The 21265-nt window shown below is 48.2% G+C and overlaps 2 protein-coding genes across 2 annotated transcripts; both read left to right on the forward strand.

The window, feature by feature from the left end:
- Positions 1 to 1530: 1530 nt before the first annotated feature.
- Positions 1531 to 3117, forward strand: LOC135384788 (uncharacterized). Its single transcript, XM_064613974.1, has one exon. The coding sequence runs from the start codon at positions 1531 to 1533 to the stop codon at positions 3115 to 3117; it is 1587 nt and encodes a 528-aa protein (XP_064470044.1).
- A 160-nt stretch (positions 3118 to 3277) lies between these two features.
- Positions 3278 to 6883, forward strand: LOC135384789 (uncharacterized). Its single transcript, XM_064613975.1, has one exon. The coding sequence runs from the start codon at positions 3278 to 3280 to the stop codon at positions 6881 to 6883; it is 3606 nt and encodes a 1201-aa protein (XP_064470045.1).
- Positions 6884 to 21265: the final 14382 nt, after the last annotated feature.

Consider the following 21265-nt stretch of genomic DNA (forward strand, 5'->3'; position numbering starts at 1 on the left):
GCAGCCTTACAGTCAGGCTTCATAAACAGTGCGAACAGCATTTCTTCCCGGACGGAACAACTTTACAAAATCTATCTGGTCCAGTTGAAAGGCATCCTGACGCCTAAAATAAATTCGCAGTGCAACAATTTTCTAGTGAGCTTGAACAGAACGTCAGTGAACTGTTTTAATTCCATGTTAGCAGCGCGAAGCAAGAGAATGGTATGAAACTATTCAAGACAATCGACCTCAGAAAATCCACAGAATCCTTTGCTCTTCCTTTCATTGCTACACCAACACTATGTCCGCAATGTACTATTAAAGAGAACAATTCGAACACTACTATATGCATTCATTTCGCCTTTGTTGTTCATCACAACACCCGTAGCTATTAAGACGGACTGAAGTACACGGTCACAAGTCCTCACAAATGGTGCGGAAAGCGTTTCTTGGCGGACGGAAGAACTTAACAGAATCCGTCTCGTCCAGTTGAAAGGCATCCTGACGCCATCACGTCCATGGGCACAGTTAGCTGCTTGTGTGATCGCCCAAGCGAAGAATCACTCCGCCATCTCTCTTGGGCAGCTTCAACGTCAACGTGTCGTTACGAATAACGAAACGAAGAAACTTATCGACGCCCTGCTGTGGCACAATCCCTGCTCCTCGTTTAGCTTCTTCGTTGAGGCTCTTGTGCTCGTAACGAGCCGTTACGTGTTGTGATGTCACCGCCCTGAACGAACTACAACTGCCAACGAGGCTGTAATCTTGTCGACCAATGAGGTTGTTTAATTTTGTTTGGATAGCTCGCATGGTTTGTCTATGGTTTGTCTATGGCTTGTCATTGTCACTTCTTCGTCTTCTTTCTCGTCTTCATCTGCATCTTCTCGAGAATATCTCGCAGCCCTCATATAACCACTGGTGTAAATATGATGAAAGGGGGAGCATGTCATTTTGTACACAGTGTTGGAGCAATGCATGTTCGTTTCCGCAGGAATTCCGTTTCTGCAAATCTCCAAATGAAGATGTTTCACATTCCAACGAGTGGGTAGACCCACTCGTTAGGCAAACGATCTAATTTGATCGTAACTGGACCGAGAAGTTACGCCCCTGTCACTTTAACGAAAAGAGCGCGTCATACACCACGTGCTCGAGCTCCCGAGTGCCTCACGCCTCGTTAGATCATGAGGCATGTAGGCGATGAAGCCTGTGAGCACGTGAACACATTCGTTAGGCAGACGACACCGTCGGTCGTTACGCGAGCAAGAGATTACGCCTTCGTCCCGTTAACGAAAAAAGCGCGTCACGTGAAACGTGTCACGTGTTCGTGTTAACGAGAGCTCCGCCCCGCGTTGGCTCGCGAACGATGGAAGTGATTGTGGAAGAAAGAGGAGGAGGAGAGGGCTCTTAGGCTCAGCTGTGGACGAAGGCGAGGAGCGCGAGAGAGAGGAATAAAGGTTCAGTTTGTAGAAGGCATCAGAACCGATGGTCACGAATTCTTGGGTCCGATTCGAAACATTTTGGTGCCGAAACCCGGGACGACGACCCTTCCCGATGCCCGTTGACCTGTTAGACGGCCTGAAGCGGTCACGAGCCGGGACCCGAGCAGCAGTCACTCGCACCGTCAATCGACTACGTGAACCCCGGACAGGGGAGGTTTCCCTCGAAGATGTTGAAGTCGACGTCGAGTATTTAGTGGTGAGGAAGGCTGCGCTGCAAGACTTGGACAGTCAGATCCTGGCGCTGACCGGCGAAGAGCAGTATGACCAGGAAGTCCAAGGCATCCTGGAATGCGAGCAGCAGCTCGAAGCCGCCATCACGCGCGCGAGGCGGGTCCTTCGAACGGCAGGACAGCTCACATCGCCAGTTGCGCCGTCTGCCGCACTGGGCGATTCCACTCCTAGAGAATCAACCAGCCGTTCTGTTTCCTTGCCGAAGCTGCAAATTCCAAAGTTCGGAGGGAAGTTGCAAGACTGGGCCAGGTTCTGGGAACACTTCCAGGCAACGATCCACAACAACGGTGCGCTAGCTACAGTGGAGAAGTTTAAGTATCTCCTGTGTTACGTTACCGATGAGGCCAAGCGCGCTATTGATGGGATCAGCCTTAGTGGAGCGAATTACCAGATAGCTGTTGACGCCCTGAAGCAGCGGTTCGGACGAACCGATCTCCTTGCAGCCGAGCACGTCGACAAGCTGTTGTCGCTCCGCGCAGTGCAAGGTTCTGGGTACGTGACTCAGCTACGTCACTTGTTCGACGAAGTCTCGCGCCACACGAGGGCCCTGGAATCACTGGAGATTCCGCAGTCTGGCTATGATGTCGTGCTCTATAGGGTTGTTACTCGCTGCCTTCCACCCGATCTCTTCGTGCTGTTTCGGCAGAGAAGGAAGGAATTGGCCTCTCCTAGCGAGAGCGGAACAGCGCCCTCCACAGAGTCTACTCGCATGTCGCCCACTGCCGCGGAGGTTCACGCACTGATGGATTTCCTACTCATTCAAGTGGAAGCAAGGGAAGAAGTCGCTCTTCACCGGCCTCGGCATACGCCTCCGGTCCACGCGGAAGACGAAGCGCCAGCCCCCTTTCCTTCGGCCGCAGCGCTGCCAGCTGGTGTGCGCACAGACTCCACACGCCCTGATGGAGCTCCACCAGCACCACCGTCCGATGTCGCTTCGTGTGCCCTTTGCCGCGCGTGCGATCACCGCACGGCGACTTGTCCAGCGCCGCTCACACCCGAGGGAAAACGGCGAAGCCTCACGTCAGCGCGTCGATGCTTCCGCTGTGCCAAGCGGAACCACTTGGCCCGTCAGTGTCGCTCTTCAGCTAGTCTCACGTGTACCAGATGCCACGGACAACATCTGACTGTGCTCTGCGACATACAATCGAAACGCGAAACGCGACAGCGCACCGCCAGGAGCGTTGGATCGGCTTCAGCATCGCCAGCGCAAACACCTGAAATCCAAGCCACCACCGCGTCAACCTCGTCTACTGTCACATTTCTGCAGACCGCTGTGGTTCAGGTTGCCGGCCCTGGCGGATCCGCGTCCGTACGTATTCTTCTCGACAACGGAAGTCAGAGAACATTCATCACCGAGGAACTCGCTCAGCGGCTTCGATGCCCGGGATTGGCATACGAAAACATGTAGATCTTTGCGTTTTGGCTCCACGCAACCGTCCACGCATCGCACATACCAGAAGGTGTCCCTGCGTATCGATGGCTTACATCAGTCGTTGGAAGTAGAGGCCATCGCTATACCACAGATCTGCAGGTCGCTCAGCCCACCTGTGGATGCCCGGACCTTGCAAATGCTACACGATCGTGGTCTCTCTCCGGTCACAACGACTTGTCTATCGCAGAACGTCGACGTGCTGATAGGCGCGGACTACTACTGGCGATTTGTGTCTGGCAGAATAGAGCGCCTTCCCAACAATATCACAGCCGTCGAAACGGTATTTGGGTGGATCGTCCAAGGTGTTGCCCCACTGCGTTCCTCGCTATCAGACTATCCCGCCACCACGTCACTTTTGTGCTGCACGAACGACGCGCCCGAGCATGAGCTGACCAACCTGTGGCGACTAGATGCATTAGGTATCACGGATTCTGACGTAGCTGCTCCCACCGGAGCGGCAGACCTCCAAATGTTTCAAGAGAACATCAAGCGGCAGACAGATCGGTACGAGGTTCCCCTTACGATCCAGGCGCCTGGGCTACCACCAGAGGCACACAATCGGGTAACGGCCGAGACGAGACTCAACGCTCAACTCCGGCGGTTCCGAATGGCACCCGACGTTCTCAAGCAGTACGACGCCACAATGCGCGAATACTTCGTCGAAGGGCATGCCGAACCAGTCTCTGGCCCAGACCCAACCAGGAACGTATACTACCTGCCCCACCATGCCGTTATACGTATGGAGGCCGTCACGACCAAGGTCCGCATAGTCTTCGACGCCTCGTCCCATGTTCCCGGCCAACCGTCTCTTAATGAGGTTCTGTCGAAGGGTCCCAACTTAAACAGCAACCTCCTCCATCTCCTCATCACGTTTCGGTCTTCTCCCATTGTCTTGACCGCCGACATTCGCAAGGCGTATCTTCAAATTCAGATCCGACCAGAGGACCGAGACGCCCTCCGCTTTCTGTGGATCCAGGAGCTACCGTCATCATCCAACCCTTATCCTGCGACTCAGGAGTGGAGGATGACCAGAGTCCCGTTCGGAGCATCGTCCAGCCCCTTCCTACTCGCGGCAACTCTGCACCATCACTTCGACGCGGTCGCTTCGCGATACCCAGCCACCGCAGCTCGCCTCCGCACCAGCTTCTATGTTGACGACCTAGTAATTGGCTGCGACGACGTGCAAGATGCCGATACGATATATGCCGAGACCAGAGCTGTCCTGCGGGACGCAGGGATGGAAATCCGAAAATGGGCAGCGAACTCCACCGCACTTCAACAGAAATTTCTCGCAGACGAAACTGCCTACGATAACGTCGGTTGTACAAACCCAGTGCTTCGTATCTTAGGTGTACCATGGGACAGACAGGCGGATGTCATCCTAGCACCAGTCACCGCGGTTCACGAATTCGCGCAGAAAAATGAGCCCACGAAGCGCACGGTGCTCAGGACCTTTTCTAGACTGTACGATCCGTTGGGTTTGCTCCTTCCCTTTACGGTCACCGCGAGGCTCTTGTTTCAGGCAATGTGGAAGGAAGCAGTTCCTTGGGACCAACCCATGCACCCCCCGACACACCAAGCTTGGCGCGAATGGGTACGCGGCCTTCCCGCGCTCTCCACAATGCAAGCACCGAGATCTCCCTTCAATCCGGCCGGCACCGTCCCAGACCTTCACATCTTTGCAGACGCAAGCCCGCGGGCCTACGGAACGGTTGCATACGTACGCACCCACAAGGCTCCCGGGGGTGTCAGCTCCCACCTGCTCATCGCCAAAGGTCGCATTGCACCACTGAAGACGGTCACTCTTCCGCGTTTAGAGCTCCTTGGCTGCCTTCTCGCCGCTAGACTGTTCAAGAGCATCTGCGACGTCATACCTGCCCTGCAGTCACGGGTCACGTTGTGGACGGACTCTCAGATTGCACTGCACTGGATAAAGAATGGGAAGATGACTCAGTCGCAGAATCCTCAGTTTGTCGAGGGGCGCTTACGAGAGATTCGCCAGCTCACGGACCCGGCTAGATGGTGTCACTGCGACGGGAAAAGCAACCCCGCTGACTTGCTCACGAGGGGAATCACCGCGACTGAGCTGCTCCACAGCAAGCTGTGGTGGACCGGTCCACCCTGGTTATTTGGCAACGTGGATGGTCTCGTCGCGGCCCAAAACACATCTCCGCATTCCCGGATCGAGGAGACCTGTTGCGCCATCGCTGTTCAGCATCGGGACCCCCTTCTTCAACTCGAAGATCACAGCTCCCTTAACCGCGTGCTCCGTGTGACAGCGTACGTGCTCAGGTACATCAACAACACCCGGAGACCCCAGTCGAAACACAGTGGCTCACTCTCAGCGGAGGAGCTACACTCAGCAGAGCTGCTCTGGGTCCGTTGGACTCAGTTGGAATCTTTCCCCACTGAAATCGAGGACCTACAGACGAGACGCCCCATCTCTTCTTCATCGGCCGTTTTGCTATTGAACCCGTATATCGACGAGAATTCATTACTCCGCGTCGGTGGTCGTCTGAGGTACGCCGACGAAAGCGACAGCGTACGGCATCCCATCCTTCTGCCGTCCAGACACCGATTCACAGAGCTGCTCGTGCTCGACATGCACTGTCGTCTACACCACACAGGAGTTCAAGACACACTCTGTGAAATTCGCCAGAAGTATTGGATTGTAAGGGGTCGACAGACGGTTCGTCGCGCTCTTCATACGTGTCTACAATGCAAACGACGACGACTGGATCCGGAAACAGCACCTGTCGCTCCTCTCCCGCGGGAAAGGATCACGCCCACGAGTCCCTTCGACGTAGTGGGGGTGGATTTTGCTGGACCGCTCTATGCATTTGACAATAACGAACAGCGGAAGGCGTACATCGTCCTTTTCTCATGTGGCGTTACCCGCGCGATCCACCTCGAATTGGCGACCGGGATGTCCACTCAACACTTCCTCGGCGCATTTAGGCGTTTTGCGTCCCGACGCGGGGTCCCGTCACTGATCACGTCAGACAACGCTCGCACCTTCCATCAGACGTCACGGATTCTCTCCACCGCGTCCTCAGAAGTGCAAGATTTTGCCGCCAGGAATCGCATCAAATGGAGGTTTATTGTCGAGAGAGCACCCTGGTGGGGCGGATGGTGGGAGAGGATGGTCAGATGCGTGAAGGACTCCCTCAGGCGTTGCTTAGGAAGGCGCCATTTGACGTATGAAGATCTTACAACGGCCTTATGCGAAGGAGAATGCATAGTGAATTGCCGGCCGCTGACGTATGTGGATTCCGATCCCGCCGCCCTGCACCCTTTGACTCCTGCAGACTTCCTCGTAGGGAAGCGCTTGACTGCCACCCCAACACCGGGCGAAGTTGCACAGCCGTTGGACGCTGGGAGACTCAAGCACTACCTGAAAGCACAGGATAGTCTTCGCCAGCAGTTCTGGAGCAGGTGGCGCAAGGAATACCTCTTCCAGCTGAGATCCGCGCATATGGCGAGACGGGACCCGGAGAGTCAACTGAGGGTCGAAGACGTGGTCATCATCCACGAAAGAGGACCGCCGCTACTCTGGAAGCTCGGCCGCGTAACTCAGACCATTCCCGGACGCGACGGTGTCGTTCGTGCCTGTGCGGTCATGCTGGCCAACAAGACCATTCTTCACCGTCCCGTGCAGTTGCTGCACCACTTGGAAGGGGATATCGCACCACCCGTGGCCCGGGAGGATGTGGAAGAAAGAGGAGGAGGAGAGGGCTCTTAGGCTCAGCTGTGGACGAAGACGAGGAGCGCGAGAGAGAGGAATAAAGGTTCAGTTTGTAGAAGGCATCAGAACTGATGGTCACGAATTCTTGGGTCCGATTCGAAACAGTGATTAAGCCCCCTGGTGTCTTAGTCTGTCGAGATAGTCTGCGACGTGCATTCCATGATCCTCTAATTGTAATGAGCTCCTGTCCTCGGGCTACACTGTGTGGTTTCACTGGGTTCCGAGCCACGACGGCCTCCACGGCAATACTTGCGCTGACGCCGCGGCGAAACATGCACATGCGTTAGAGCCGATTGGTGGAATACACATCTCGACGTCCGCCTGTCAATTGCTGCTACGCCGCTTCCTTACTGTCAGTACGAAACGGTTTGTCAAGGGCGTTGCCAGGACCAATTTCTTCTTCGGGTCCATTGGCCCAACCACGGAGTACACTATCTGCTGTCGTGCCTCAAGGAGGGAAGAATCTGTCATCCATAGGCTCCGCCTCAACGTCGGCCGCACTCCGTCGCTGCTGTTCAAAATGGACCAGCAAGCGACGCCCCTATGTTTTACCTGCAACGTTGAGGCAGACATTCGACACCTTCTTCTCGACTGCCGCCGTTCCAAGCCCTTCCGCGACAAGCTCAAGTCTCGCTTCACCAGCCTCGGATACTCCATCTCTCTCGCAACACTGCTTGGCATACGGAGCGGCGCTATAACCGCGGCGCTTCTCCACTACCTGCGTGATACAGGTCTCCTCAGCAGCCTGTGACATCGTGGGTGGGACGGCGGAAGACCTCTCACCTCAGACCTCACATCGCCTTACTCTAACTACCCCAGGAACAAGACTACCCACAGAGGAATTATTTAACAAGCAATAGCAAGCCGTCCTTTCTGGCTGACTTTTCCTGTCAAAATAAATAGATACCCCCAAGCTTTGATGAAGCATGTCAACAGCACTGAGAAAGTTTTGTGTTCTTCTTGGAGGCGTTGGGCCTGGCGAAGACATGGGCAAACATCAGGGGTTTCGTTTGATCTTGTTACTGCATGGTAGCTAGTCATTGATGACTCGATGAGTGGTCGCCTATGATGGCGGTTGCTCCCCTTGACCACAGGAAAAACTACTCAGTCTGTCGAGAATAAGCAGACGTAAAAGTTTGATGTTGGGATTCCCGCACATCTCGAGCAAAATAAGGTTATTGCGTAAAAACTGCCTCGTGTTCGAAACATTCTGATGGGAAATTATGTCCACAAATGCTCATATGCGCTATGTGCATTAAATTGTGGCTGAAATGTCCATCGTCTGAACGCGAAGCTCAATGTGATATAATATACCTTTGTTGTAAGTGATGGCATACGTTATGGTGCGTAAATATTGCACAGCCTTTAGACGCATTGGGCAGCGAGATGCCTACGGTATTGTGTTGCCTAGAGAACAGTATGGTAACGGAAAAGTAGCGGCATGTATTAGGCATTAAACCTGTATCTCGCAAGCATGTGTCTGGTTTCAGTCTGGAAACGCGAGCCCTCCCTCAAGGAAGTCCAATTCTCTTTGCCGTGGGTCATCACCCCGCTGGATGACATTCTGGACCGCTGCTTTTCGAGTGTCGTCGCCGGTCCTCCAGCGGTATAGAAGCAGAAAAGAAGCAGCAGACCGGGTAGCTGATGCGATTGTACATATTGGACAAGCTTCGACCTTCTTTCAGAAGAACAAAGTCGTTTTTTCGTCGCGCGGCTGCCTTCCCGTCTCCGGTCGATTATTCCTGATGAGCAAGAGGATGGTTCTATCCTGGGACGGCGGTTCCTTTTTGCTGAATACGTACTGGACAGACTACTGAAACAGGCTCAACAATTGATCAATATATCGAAGAAAGCGTCTGCTACGTCATAATAAAAACTAGAAATTACGCGACCAAAAAGTTTGTCAAGTAACAGGTAACTAAGTAACACGTTACCGGTGTCGCTACTGACTGTACTCATCAGCCATACGACCAGGAAAAAAAAATACTACCCATACCTTGACAAGCTTTGTGGTATTGGTGTTCATCGCCTTTGATCGTGATAGGAGCTGTACACAACGTGGTAAACACGTTTTGTATTTACACAAGAAATTGTCTTTTTTTTCCTCTCCATCACCATAAACTTCTCCGAAAGCAGAGGCTATGATGATAAATGTGGAGTAGTTGACGACATGGCAGTGTCGAAAAAGGAGGGATAATCGCAATCACGAATTGAGTATTCGGCGCAGCCTCTTTGTGCATCTCATACGAAGGCGTTGACCCTCAAAGCCTTAAAGGCCAGTTATACCGATATCGTAAACAGTCGAAACGGTTGTGATATTCTGAAAGCCGTCATCCAACTCTCTCCGAAATGCACCTTCATTCTCCCAGTTCTGTACAGTACCATGTCAAAAAACAAATAATTCATTCCAAGACACACATGCACTTTAACACACCATTCGTTAAGGAAACTGTACCAGCTATATACGACGTTGTTTCCCCATGGGCTTAGCATACGGCTTTTAGAAATAAACATAAACCCTTTACAAGTCTCATAAACAGTTATACGTTCTCGCCTATCCCAATAGAGAAAAGAAAAACGACACAGAACTTACCGCGACCTTTAGCCTCACTTCGCTAAAAACGTCGTTCTCTAAACCGGCTTTTGCTAAAACGTAATCGATCGCTCTTTTCTCCAAAACGTTGTTCTGAAGGATTAACACATACACTGGCTTAAGATAACATAACATGAGAACAAGTTTACTGTGCGTCGAAACGTCACAGTAAACTTGTTCTTATGTTAAGCCAGTGTACGTCTCCATCCTTCATCAAGTTTCCTGACTTTTGGTCAATCTTCAAAACGTTATTCTCTAAAGCGTGTCTTGACATTGGTTGATTGTTCGGATTGGTTGACATGATTATGGTGGGCTGGCTTGCAGTCGTAGCAATGCTATAATGTCGCCAAACCATGATCAGTACGCAGGTTCGTTCGTCCGTTGGCTACGTGTCGTATGTCTTTCAAATGTCATCTTGTAAGTGGAGGACAGGAATCCACACTAGCGAGCCTATATATTAGACAGTGCAAGTGATCATGTACGCGTCCCGTGTGGGTATACGGCCAGGACAGAGTCAGGTACCTGGTCTGAACGCGAAAGGCGACGATTTTGATAAGTAAAACAATAACGACATGACGTTACTGAAACGTATTAAAATATATATTTCCCCATACCCCCTCAGACTAATTTCTACCCCCTTGAAGAGTTAAGTCACATCACTCGACGCAGTGTATAACATTTACAACTTCGAAGAGACAAGACAGCAAGAAGAGAGTAAGAGGATACGCTACTTAAGAGTGTTTCCAATGTCTAGTGACAGCGATTGTACACTGGCAAAAGGATTGAAAAAAAAAAAAAAAAACCCTATGTTTCCTTAGAGTGTACTTTACTTTAAACAAGTTACGTACAAGTCTGCTAAATACATAAAACCGAACCCCCTCTTTATTTTATTCTGGATCGAGTATGTTCTTCTATATAGGGTTGCTCATACTCGGTTCGTGAAATCCTGCCACTCGTTAAACTTCACTTACTATGTCTAACTATGTAGCGTCACTTTGTCTAGCACCTTGTGTGTTCTTTGAACACTTCATCGTTCAGGTCCGATTTAACGATAAAAAATGCGTCTCTATATCCGCTCTCGTTTTAAATCTTTCTACCCAAATAGGCGCATCCGAGGTTTCCTTGTATACAGCTATATTGGTATTATTATTTTGTGTACACTCTTTGTGGAAGCCTTGTAGCGTTCGAACAGTCCCGAAGCTATTCTCCGAAATGCTGACAAATGGTCCCACAGCAGCTGGAATAGGGACGCTGAAAGCGCACAATGCACTCTTTTGCGGTAAACACGGCATCTGTTTTCATTACGTGTCGGAGGCGGAGCCGTTGGAATGTCTCCGATGAGGTTTCAAACAATATGTTGTTTCGAATTCCTTTTGTGTTCTTTCTTTCTGTTTTTGTAGAGAAGGTACATCCTTCTATAGAAACGACAAGCCATTTCGGAATTCAAATTCACTACTGACATGCAGAGTGCCGACGTGGAGCTTGGGCCTTCCTCAACGTTGGTTATAGAGCCTCACAAATGCAATATTTCCAGCGCCCGCTACAAACGCCCTAGTACTCCCCTGAAAGATGGCACAGCACCCCTTACAAAATATCTGCCAGAACGGCCAATAGAAAGCTCGAGACGTCAACAGCTACAGGTGCCACATCACTATACGAAATTCCAACACTCTCCTTCGTGTGTGTGTGTGTGTGTGTGTGGGGGGGGGTATATTTATTAAAGATAAAGGAAAGGGGGAAAGGTCAGTCGTGGGCTCTATATGTGGTGTGGTGCTAAGTAACTGCTGAGGACGGGAGCTTAGTCAGCGGTTCGTTCTACTAGCACGTTCTGCTCATCTGGAAGATGAATTCGGCAGAATAAATACCGCAACATGTCGGTTGTTTCTAGAGCTCTATGTTAAACGTTTACACGTCACAACGCTTAAACGTTTTCTTAAGAAGCGCTTTTTGTAACAGGTTTCGCACATTGAACGTTTGCTTAAAACACGTTTAAACGTGTTCTGTTAGATATACGTTCAACAGCACGTACACGTATTTAAACGTTTTCCCAGGATACGTTTAAACGTTTTCGTCCGCATAAACGTACAGCGGCACGTATACACATACAAACGTTTTCTTTGTAGACGTTTAATCGTTTCCTTTCCTCCTCTAAACACTACAGCTTCCTTTCCTTGAAAGACAGTGCAGGGTATCGTTAAAGTGGCATGTTATACCCCTGTCACACGGGCATTTTCGATCCTTCTCGACCGAACCTGCTTGAACCCAATGCAGATCGGATGGTGCTACACGGCCGCTTCCAAGCAGGATCGAACTTTGATCCTGCTTGACTCAAGACATTTCCCATAACAGGATTGAGAATTTCAAGACGGCTCGACGGACGCCATTTGCATCTTCGACCCCGGTGAACTGTCATAACTTAAGACGGACATGCGCGCGAAGCTACAAATGATGCTTACATCGGTATACGATAAATTACCACTACTATCGCTGTTATATAGGAAACGCGAAATTAATGAGTCCCGTTTATTCATTTGCACAGGTCAACCATTCAATGCGCATTGAAAGTGGCCGTGTAGCAGCGTCAAAACTCGAGCGTGCTCGGGAAGTTCGATGCAGATCGGATTCGAGAAGGATCGAAATGCCCGTGTGACAGGGGTATTACTTTGTCCCGCTCATTTGTGACCGTGTTATGTTTAACAAAGAACAGCCACAGCGCAGGGCGCATTTTATTCCGTTTCTTGGTGGTTAATAGAGCGTTGCCACGACCCCGTTCGCAGCGTACACCGAACTCCGCCCCGCGTGCACTCATGGCATTCGGATCGCTGACACTCCAAAAACGGAGCTTTATCTCATCGACATCGTCCGGGAGAATTACAGTTCTGGGTGTTATCCTTTTCTCCATCCCAATTTGTTCATAACGGGAGATGTACGGATCTTTGTGGGAATTCGCGTCAGCGCATCATGCCACAAAAGTCGTGCTCATCCCTTTTTTCCCACTCTGGCGCAAGGATGATATCATTAGGGACAGTGATTGGTTCTTAACTGGCAAATGTTCTGGTTTTAGAGTGCAATAGTGGGAACCAGTAGGAAAGAGCAGGTTACATGCTGCAGGATAAAGTAGTCACTCAAGGTGACAATCTCCCGCGTTGGTCTTTTCACCAAAGTACTATTCGCTTAAAGAAGGTAAATACGGAATTTTTAGTATGAACTACCCAAATGATTCAAACGTCATCACCGATATTATGAGCGCGACATGTTTAAGACTGTAGTGAAACATGTCGGTTCATAATTAAATGTACGACAAAAATGAACACTGATAGGGCACTGATAGTAATAAGCTACTTATAAGACAGTTAGAAACTGGCGTTGTTGGTAATTACTGATGGGAACCATAGACGCGCCAGGCATAACGGGGACAACCTCTGGCTCTGTCCCAGTAATGCCTGGCGCGTCAATCTTTCCCATTAATAAAGATAAGAAGTTGCTTAAATAGCTATCCATTTCGAAAGGCGTTGCGTTTCGTATTAACAAGACGTTTAAACGCTTCATTTTAACAAAACGCTTAAACGTTTCACATTAACGACACGTTTAAACGTTTCGCATTCACAAAACGTTTAAACGTTTCGAATTCACAAACCGTTTAAACGTTTCATAACGAAACTTTTTCCAGACTATACGTGAATCTAAACGGCGTATAGAACGTTTAAACGGAAACGTTTTAAACGAAAGTCGGAAAAACGTGTTAGATCCCGAGCCCTAGTTGTTTCTACTGCAGGTATCTTTGAGTGCGCACATTTCTTCTTACGTTTCGAATATGCTGTATCCTACAGGAAACGCTGATTTTTAACCGTGTTTCATGATGTGATCCATATTCCGTTGGCGGTGTCCTTGTGTATTATTCCGCGCTCTGCTAATCCCGTGCTCGTGATAAGCACCGAGAACTGTCTAAGATGTCTTCTACATGCTCGAACATGATATTTAGCTAAAATTTAGCGTTTTTGTCTAGGCTCCGCAACTTTATGTGCGCACAAATACAGACACAAAGTATGTCACGACGCGGCTGAAAGCGAGTAAGGCGCAAACTGAAGTAAACAAGTATTAAATATGTATTGCACTTTTTTCCCTGTGGGCATACCGATACACTTTCTCGCGTGTACCCTGTGTGGGTCTCGGATCGGGGTTAGGAAATGCAGCGGTCACTCGGCAACTTCGATGCCTGATATAACAGCCCACCATGCCTGGGGCTAAATCATACACAGGGTCAATAGTAATCATCGGGAACGTGTGCCATCGTCATCATTTTGGTGTTGTTGTTGTAGGGCTCTTTAAACGCTCGACAGAAAACTAAATGTTATCACTCTGAGATGCGAAATGCTAAGCGCATGATCTGATTAGTTAACTTTAAACAATATGAAGGTGAACCAACCCTATATTAAGAGTCGTGACTTTGTTTGCCGTGCGCCAGAGCCCTCTTGGCTGTGGAAGGACAACGTGGACGAGAGACGAAAGCGACTTAAAAGCACCCGCCTACGTATTGTCCTGTAACTGGGCACTTCTAAGCCAGTACGATTACACCTTTTCGAGGGCATTTGCGGGTTCCCTGCAATGGATATATTACCCGCTCATTGCTGTGTATCGGCTCGGGGCGTGTTCTAGCATAGACTCTTACTATATCGTTGATTACTTCAGGTGGTGGTGGTGGTGGCTTGCTATTTCCGAGCGATCTGCCTGCCGGTGTGGCGGCATATGTTACTCGGGGAGATCGTGCGTCCTGGGCCGACCTCACAGGAACCTGTGTCCGCATTTGTCTTGAAGCGTCTGAGAACAACACAGGAAAAACACCCATGCTGAGACGCTTACTAACTACAACTAACTAATCCGGGTGTAGGAGTGGTAGCTGGTCAGTTCGTATAGTCTGCAGTAGAATTAAACTGTAATTTAACACCAGAGTGATATGACCATTCTAAACGGGATGGCCTTCTTTTTCTTTTCTTTTTCTTGAACATCAGCCGCTCTCTTCTTCTTCTTTTCTAGTACCACCAATAGATATCAATAGCACAAAAATCTGGCAGAATACTTAGGTGCGCTAACTGATTACATTTGCTCCATTCCATTACATTCCTCAGGTCATTGAAATGAGTGTAGGCGCCTTATGGTGTGTTTTTGGTCGCCCACTAGAATGAAATATCATGATAAAGGTTTGCTCAACGGCACGCGACGATATGCCATGCAGACAATGTAAATTTTGTTTTCCATTATGTGTTTTGCGCTGTCCGTGCTCATTTCACCTTGGGCTTCGGTTTGCTTTCAAATTCTGTGTTCTTGTTTTTAAGTGTTGAGAGAGGTCAGCCAATATTTCGCTTGCTACTCTTCAAAAAAAAAGAACAAAAAGGAAAAGTTCACCCGGACAAAAAAAAAAGATCACGCACACTCGCACACAAAAAACAAACACAGGGAAATGAAGATGCGCGGAAGCACGTGTCACAGCCAGAGGTGGGCACCCTCATGAGGGCGTCCGAGGGTGAGGGTTTCCTCACCCTCACCTCACGATATTTGAGGTGAGGTGAGGTGAGGGCCAATTTTTCTGGTGATGTTTGAGGTGAGGTGAGGTGAGGAAAATCTTCAAGAAACATTTTGAGGTGAGGTGAGGAAAATATTTTTAAAAAATTTTTAGGTGAGGTGAGGTGAGGAAAACTTTATGAACGCGCACTTTATGAAAACTTTTTCCGCGCGTACACGGCATATATTTCCTTCTTTTTGCTGCTTCTATCTCTCACCTGGGCGGGGACTGTCCCCCTCTCTCGCCGGTGATACGCGCAACTTTTACGCGTATAATAATCGTTCCACGAAGCGTTTTCTGTGATTGACTAGGCCAAATCTGCCAGCAAAAAAACAAAACAAAAAAACGTTACATTGACTAAGCAATTTCACGAGTTCATCAGTAAAGTCACCCAAAGCCAACGCGACTTTACGGATGAAGATTCTTCAAGCCCTGCGAACATCACATCGAATACACAAATAGCTTGAAAAAATTGAGGTGAGGTGAGAAAATTTCAAAAAAATTGAAGTGAGGTGAGGTGAGGAAAAGTCTCAAAAACTCCTTTGAGGTGAGGTGAGGAAAAATTTTCAAAAAAATGTGAGGTGAGGAGAGGTGAGGAGAAATTTTCAAAAAATTTTTGAGGTGAGGTGAGGAACATTTTTCTCCCTGAAAACTGAGGTGAGGGCGAGGCTCGTGAGGACCCACCTCTGGTCACAGGTCCCGCAGGTTTGCGGCCTTCAGGATTCTGTGTTCCTTTCTGGCACGCGTAGTGTCTACGGCTGCATATTGCGCACATAACAACGTTCTTCTGACCTCAAACATTAGAGTATGTGTCAGTGGGTTCTGTGACATTTCATCGAACACCGTTTCGTCAAGAAATTAACATTTCGTCGAACACCGATTCGATTAATCCATTTCCGTTTCATCGAACCAGTGACGGCCGTTTCATGAAACCGTTTCGGTTCGCTGGAAGCATTGTATTCGATAGAAATCGGTTAAAAAACTTACTCGAAGCAAGTTTCCCCTGTCTGCTAAGGGAATGGTGTTAGCTACTATCCATCACGTGAGACAGGTTGCTCCATCAATTCCGATATCCGCTGGATTATTTAAATCAAAGAAATTGCATGAAGCTGAAAAGGGGAATTTCCGAAAAATAAAAGGTCGAGATATGCAGAGAGGGTGGACATGAATTATCGTAGCGGATACATATGTTGAAGACCACAAGCAAAGCGGAACAAGATCATTAAACGCGTGTCTCCCGGTTCCTTCTTTACGTCTACGACGTACCATTTACCATTCCGGCCATGTACCTGTGCCCTCTCCCTGCTGACGAAAGGGCAACCTTGTGTCGAAGAGCTTCGATGGCCAGAACCACTCTGAAACTTGATGACGAAATGAATGCCTCGTTTTTGTTTTTCTTTTTTTTTTCGCCACATCACATCGCTCTCAAACGTCTCCTACGTCCGTAATGCTTCACGAAAAAAAAAAGTCAGCTCTGCCATCGTTACGCCATGTTCTATTGCCTCCGGCTAACTCTAGCTAATAAACAGTTGCCCAGCACTAAGAAATATTTACTTATCATCTCACGATGAACTTCCAAGAAACGTCAGTTTCATATCACTGTTTTTACATAACTCTTCGAAAGAAAGCGATACCTCCCTGAGGCATCAAATGACAAATGTCCTCGAGTTAATAATTTACTACAGTAACGTCTTAAAACAGACAATGCTTTTTGGTGACATGAAACGGCACGCAAGAGTAGTATGACGACATCGAGAGTTGCCCGCTTTGCAGTTGGGGGCGCAACCATCGCGATTTTTGTCGTTGCCGCCGACTCCCCTGCCCGTGCCGACAGTTTTTCCCCTGGAAATAGTTGTTTATTGTTGCCACTTTGTAATATCAATTATTCTTCCTGCCCGCCGCCGAGCAGCAGACCCGCGAGCCCTCATACAACAACAGCACCTATAGATGGTGTCGATGAGATGGGGTGCAAATAATACATAGATGTACGCTTGAAAATATTTCATTGAAGCTCTACTTATTTAATTTAGACGTCAACGTCCCGCGCACACCTGCGCGCCGACATGCAAAGAATTCACGTACACGGTTGTACACTTGAAAATATTTTTGTTATCCTAATGGAATTGAATTCAATCATCTCACACATGCAAGGATCTTTTTTCAATCACCATACGAGTAGGTGCGACAACATGCTGGAACAAGTCATGGAAAGTGATAATTGTTCTACTGGACCTACACATTTTCAATCAAAATAAGACGAACGGAATCACGGTGAGCAATAATTCTACCTGACATACATACCATAACCACCACATAAAACTCACCACAAATTTTAAATTATGTTAATATCAAACAAAATCAGAGGACTAGTGCCGAAGCAAACAATAATTATTCTACTTTGTGTTCTACTTTGCAAATTTTGTATTATGTTAATATCTGTTGAAATCACAGGGACATAATCATAGCGGGCAGTGGCGTAGCCAGCAAAAATATTTCCGGAGGGGTTCTATGGGATTTTACGTGGGAGAAGAGGATGTCACCCTCGTTTCGATCTCCCAAATGCACTACCAAAGCTTCGGTTTAGAGGGGGGGGGGGGACCCCCGAAACCCACCTTGGCTCCGCCATTGATAGCATGCAGTTAGTAAATTCTATTTGACTTCTGACACAACGAACGTTCTAGATATCCTATCTATTCATAACGTTCACTGCAAATGCTATGAACAGAATCGTGAGCAATAATTATTCTACCTGACATATCGTTTCTTACAGTCACCAAAAGTTTTCAATTGCAATCCGAGGAAATGAATCAAATCGAGCAAGCATTGTTCTACCTGAGGTGTCACAAGACTTACCAGCAATGGTGTAGGGTATAGCGCCCCCAAACTCCCCAATCATAATCACAAAATAACGTTGTTGTTGTGTAACACTCAGCACAATTTTTCAATCGACGCGAACAAATAATTATTCTACTTGACATATCGTTTCCTATACTCTGAACACAAATTTGAATTGAAATCAGAGGAACACAATCAAGGCGATCGACAATTATTCTGACATATCGTATCTTAAAGCTACCAATACCATTCTGTCATTCGAAATCTGTGGGATATAAACAAAGTGAGCTATAATTATTCTGCATCATAACAGTTACCACAAATTATCCGTTTTAATAGCGTCAGACAAAAACGTAAACAATCCTTGACCAGGGACGACATTACAGATGTCAAAGCACGCCTTCCGCGACACTAGGCATCTCTTCTTCACCGTATGTTGCATTTACCCCAGTTATGAGGCAGTGCCTTGGCCGTGCGCCGTCGCACCTTCGTGCATCATGTAATGTGCGCGCTGACCTACACCACCTACTTATGAACCCCCCTCAGCGCTACCCTCAGACAAATGCTCCTGCAGTGAAGCCCCAGTCTCCTCGACATATTGTCCGACAGAGTTCTCGGCCCCCGCAGCAACCTAGCCAGTCTGGAACAGGTGTCTTCAACGCCCCTGTCACATATGCTGGTGCTCTAAGCAGCCCACGGAGTATCAGCTCACCAAAGCCGGTGACCTCGAGTCGATTGAAGTGGTCCTGTAACTCAGCATCGAGTGCTGGCACTGTAATGCCTGCGCTGCTTCCTCTTTTGGTTGTTGCTCTCAAAGCGATAGTTTCTGCGTTCTCTGCCGCCGCATCGTTGCCTCAGATTCAGCAGCTTTTCGCTGTAGATGGCCTGCTCGCATCGTTCCATCTTGGACAGTCTTTATAAGAGGACCACAGTGATGCAGTGGAATGCAAGAGGTTTGCGCAACAAGCTCCCTGAACTTAAGTTGTTTTTGCTTAAGTATCCTATTCCGATTCTGACTTTCAGCGAAGCGTACACGAAGGACGACTTCAGACTTAGACTTAGTTAGTTCCGACATTTTTCATGTCGGAACTCAAGTGTGTCATCGAGAACTGCATTATGTGTAAGGGCAGATTTGACAGCTACCCGTTTGCAGGGCCCCCAGATTGCTTCGACCATCGACCATGTAAGGTGCAAGGTGCGTTTGGGTAATCTGTCACTTTCAGTCGTCAGTTTGTATATCCCACCATCTTCACCCTTGATGCCGCAGGATGTTCAAAATCCCTTTATAGGGCTAGAATCACCTTTTTTGGTTGTTGGCGACATCAACGCCCACTATCTGGTGCGGAGAAGTAGAACGACACAGAAGAGGAAGAATCTGGAGTGATGCCATCGAAGATCTGAATCTCTGTCTCCTTAAAGGGACTATGAAATGATTTTTTCTCTTTTCATCAGGAAGAAAACCTTTTTCCGAGCCTAGAACCAAAATTTTACCTTCATCATGCGAGGAGTATTCTCGGGAGCGAATTTAAACAGAGCGGCGAAGGAAGGACAGCTGGCGCCGCGCCGTGGCGAGCTGCCGAGCGGAGACACAGCGAGCAACTTGACGGGACCACGGCCGGCTCGGCAACACGTCGTCGTGACGTGTTGCCGAGCCGTAGGATCCCGCGTCCCGCCAGGAGCATGCGCCGTAGGATCCCGCGTATGCGTTCATCGGTAGTGGAAATCTCCATGACGGCAGGTTAATTCTTATCTGCGTGACTCTGAACCTTGCCGCCGCTTACGGCACAGAGAGAGTAAAAAAAAAGAAAATAGAAGTTACCGAATCTAGTCCCTAAACTCAGGTGGTACACTTTGTTTACCGTGATCTTAGAAACCATACTTCAACAAAATATTTGTGTAATATGTTGAACATACGTATCCGTTCTTTTCTCTTCACTCATCCGCTTTCATGTTTACAGGTGACTTCCTCAGCGGAGCCTGAAACCCCTTAGATGAGACAGCATGATCATTGCGACCCACTATTCAGAGCAGACAAATGCTGTGCACCCTCTATCCAGATTCCTTACTTCCAGTTTTTTTTAAACTTTTTGTTATTTGATTTACAGTTTGCTTTATCATGTGCACAATTATGATATTGAGGGGAACATTTTCTTGTTTACACTTCTTATCTTACAATCATCGCTCAGTTAGATTACATCATTTGCATTCACCGGAACTGGAGTTCTATACTGTGTTATTTTCTTCTCTCAAATCAAGTCAGCCCATGTGTATGGCAGCTGAAGGCTTTCACCAGGGTAACATGCCAGAACAACTCCAGCAAGTGCTCTGCAGGTCACCTCTAAATTAAAGGAACGTACCTTTGATGCACTATGTCCTCATGAGATTTTGTTCTTGCTACAACTCTGCACTTTGTTTCACATTACCAAAAAATAACCCTACCAACCATTATCATACCAGTGACGTACTACTGTGTTCAACCAGTTCATCTTGCTCTGGGCATCCTGCAAGACTGTGCAGCTACTTCAACCCTTATTTGCCGGTAACACTGGTGCCAATACAATTGTTAGATGAGCTGTGTGACAGTGCAAATAGAACATATCCTGTGTTCTATTAAAAATAAAAATTGCGCATGTATAGCATATAATGTGTATATGTAGATGTTAGGTATTAGTTATTGTACTATTTGAGCGAAATGTCGACATTTCAGCTGTTTGAGCCTGATGCCCTCGTCCTTGACGCACATACAAGAGTGCCCACACCCTCGGAGGAGCCTGCATAGCTGAGGACTCTGTCCCGGTAGCAAATCGAACAGTTCTTTCACAAAGGAAGCAGATTTCCGCCAGAAGACCAACAAGCAGTTTACTTGAAATGGTACAAATTACTTGTCGTTTTTCTAATTGCAAAATATTGGCCATGCTACGTGAGTACTGGGGTTTTTGCTTCTTTCCAGTTACCTCAACTGGTGACTTCAAGCTTAGGTAACACAATAATACAAGATGGCAATGAAGCAGGCGAACTGGTGTCGTTAGATTGTGTCCCTCAGCCTTGGCGTTGGAAACCTGGTTGAACAATAAATTTGTTAAACGACAAACAGCTACCAGAAATAACTACGATATGCAGAATACTCTTACGCAATACGCTGCAGTTGAGTTTCTGTAGGCATGGTGGTTGGCAACGATAGTTCAGATTTACGACGTGCTCAACATTGAATACAGAATACGTGACGTGCTCATAAATACATTCTTGCATGTGTAGCATCATCGTCATCGCCGCGCACCGAGCTTAGCACGGTCCCCGTGCGCTGCGAATAAATCACTTTCGATTGACCTTCCGAGGCTCCCGGTTGTCCCTTCTTGGATCGCGCTATACTGGTGACCCGGCATTTGCTACG

The sequence above is a fragment of the Ornithodoros turicata genome, chromosome 2, assembly GCF_037126465.1.
Source record: "Ornithodoros turicata isolate Travis chromosome 2, ASM3712646v1, whole genome shotgun sequence".
Taxonomy (NCBI): domain Eukaryota; kingdom Metazoa; phylum Arthropoda; class Arachnida; order Ixodida; family Argasidae; genus Ornithodoros; species Ornithodoros turicata.

What these genes read in the sequence shown, in the direction of transcription:
- LOC135384788 (XM_064613974.1), top strand. Translation starts at nt 1,531, where the DNA reads ATGCCCGTTGACCTGTTAGACGGCCTGAAGCGGTCACGAGCCGGGACC.
- LOC135384789 (XM_064613975.1), top strand. Translation starts at nt 3,278, where the DNA reads ATGCTACACGATCGTGGTCTCTCTCCGGTCACAACGACTTGTCTATCG.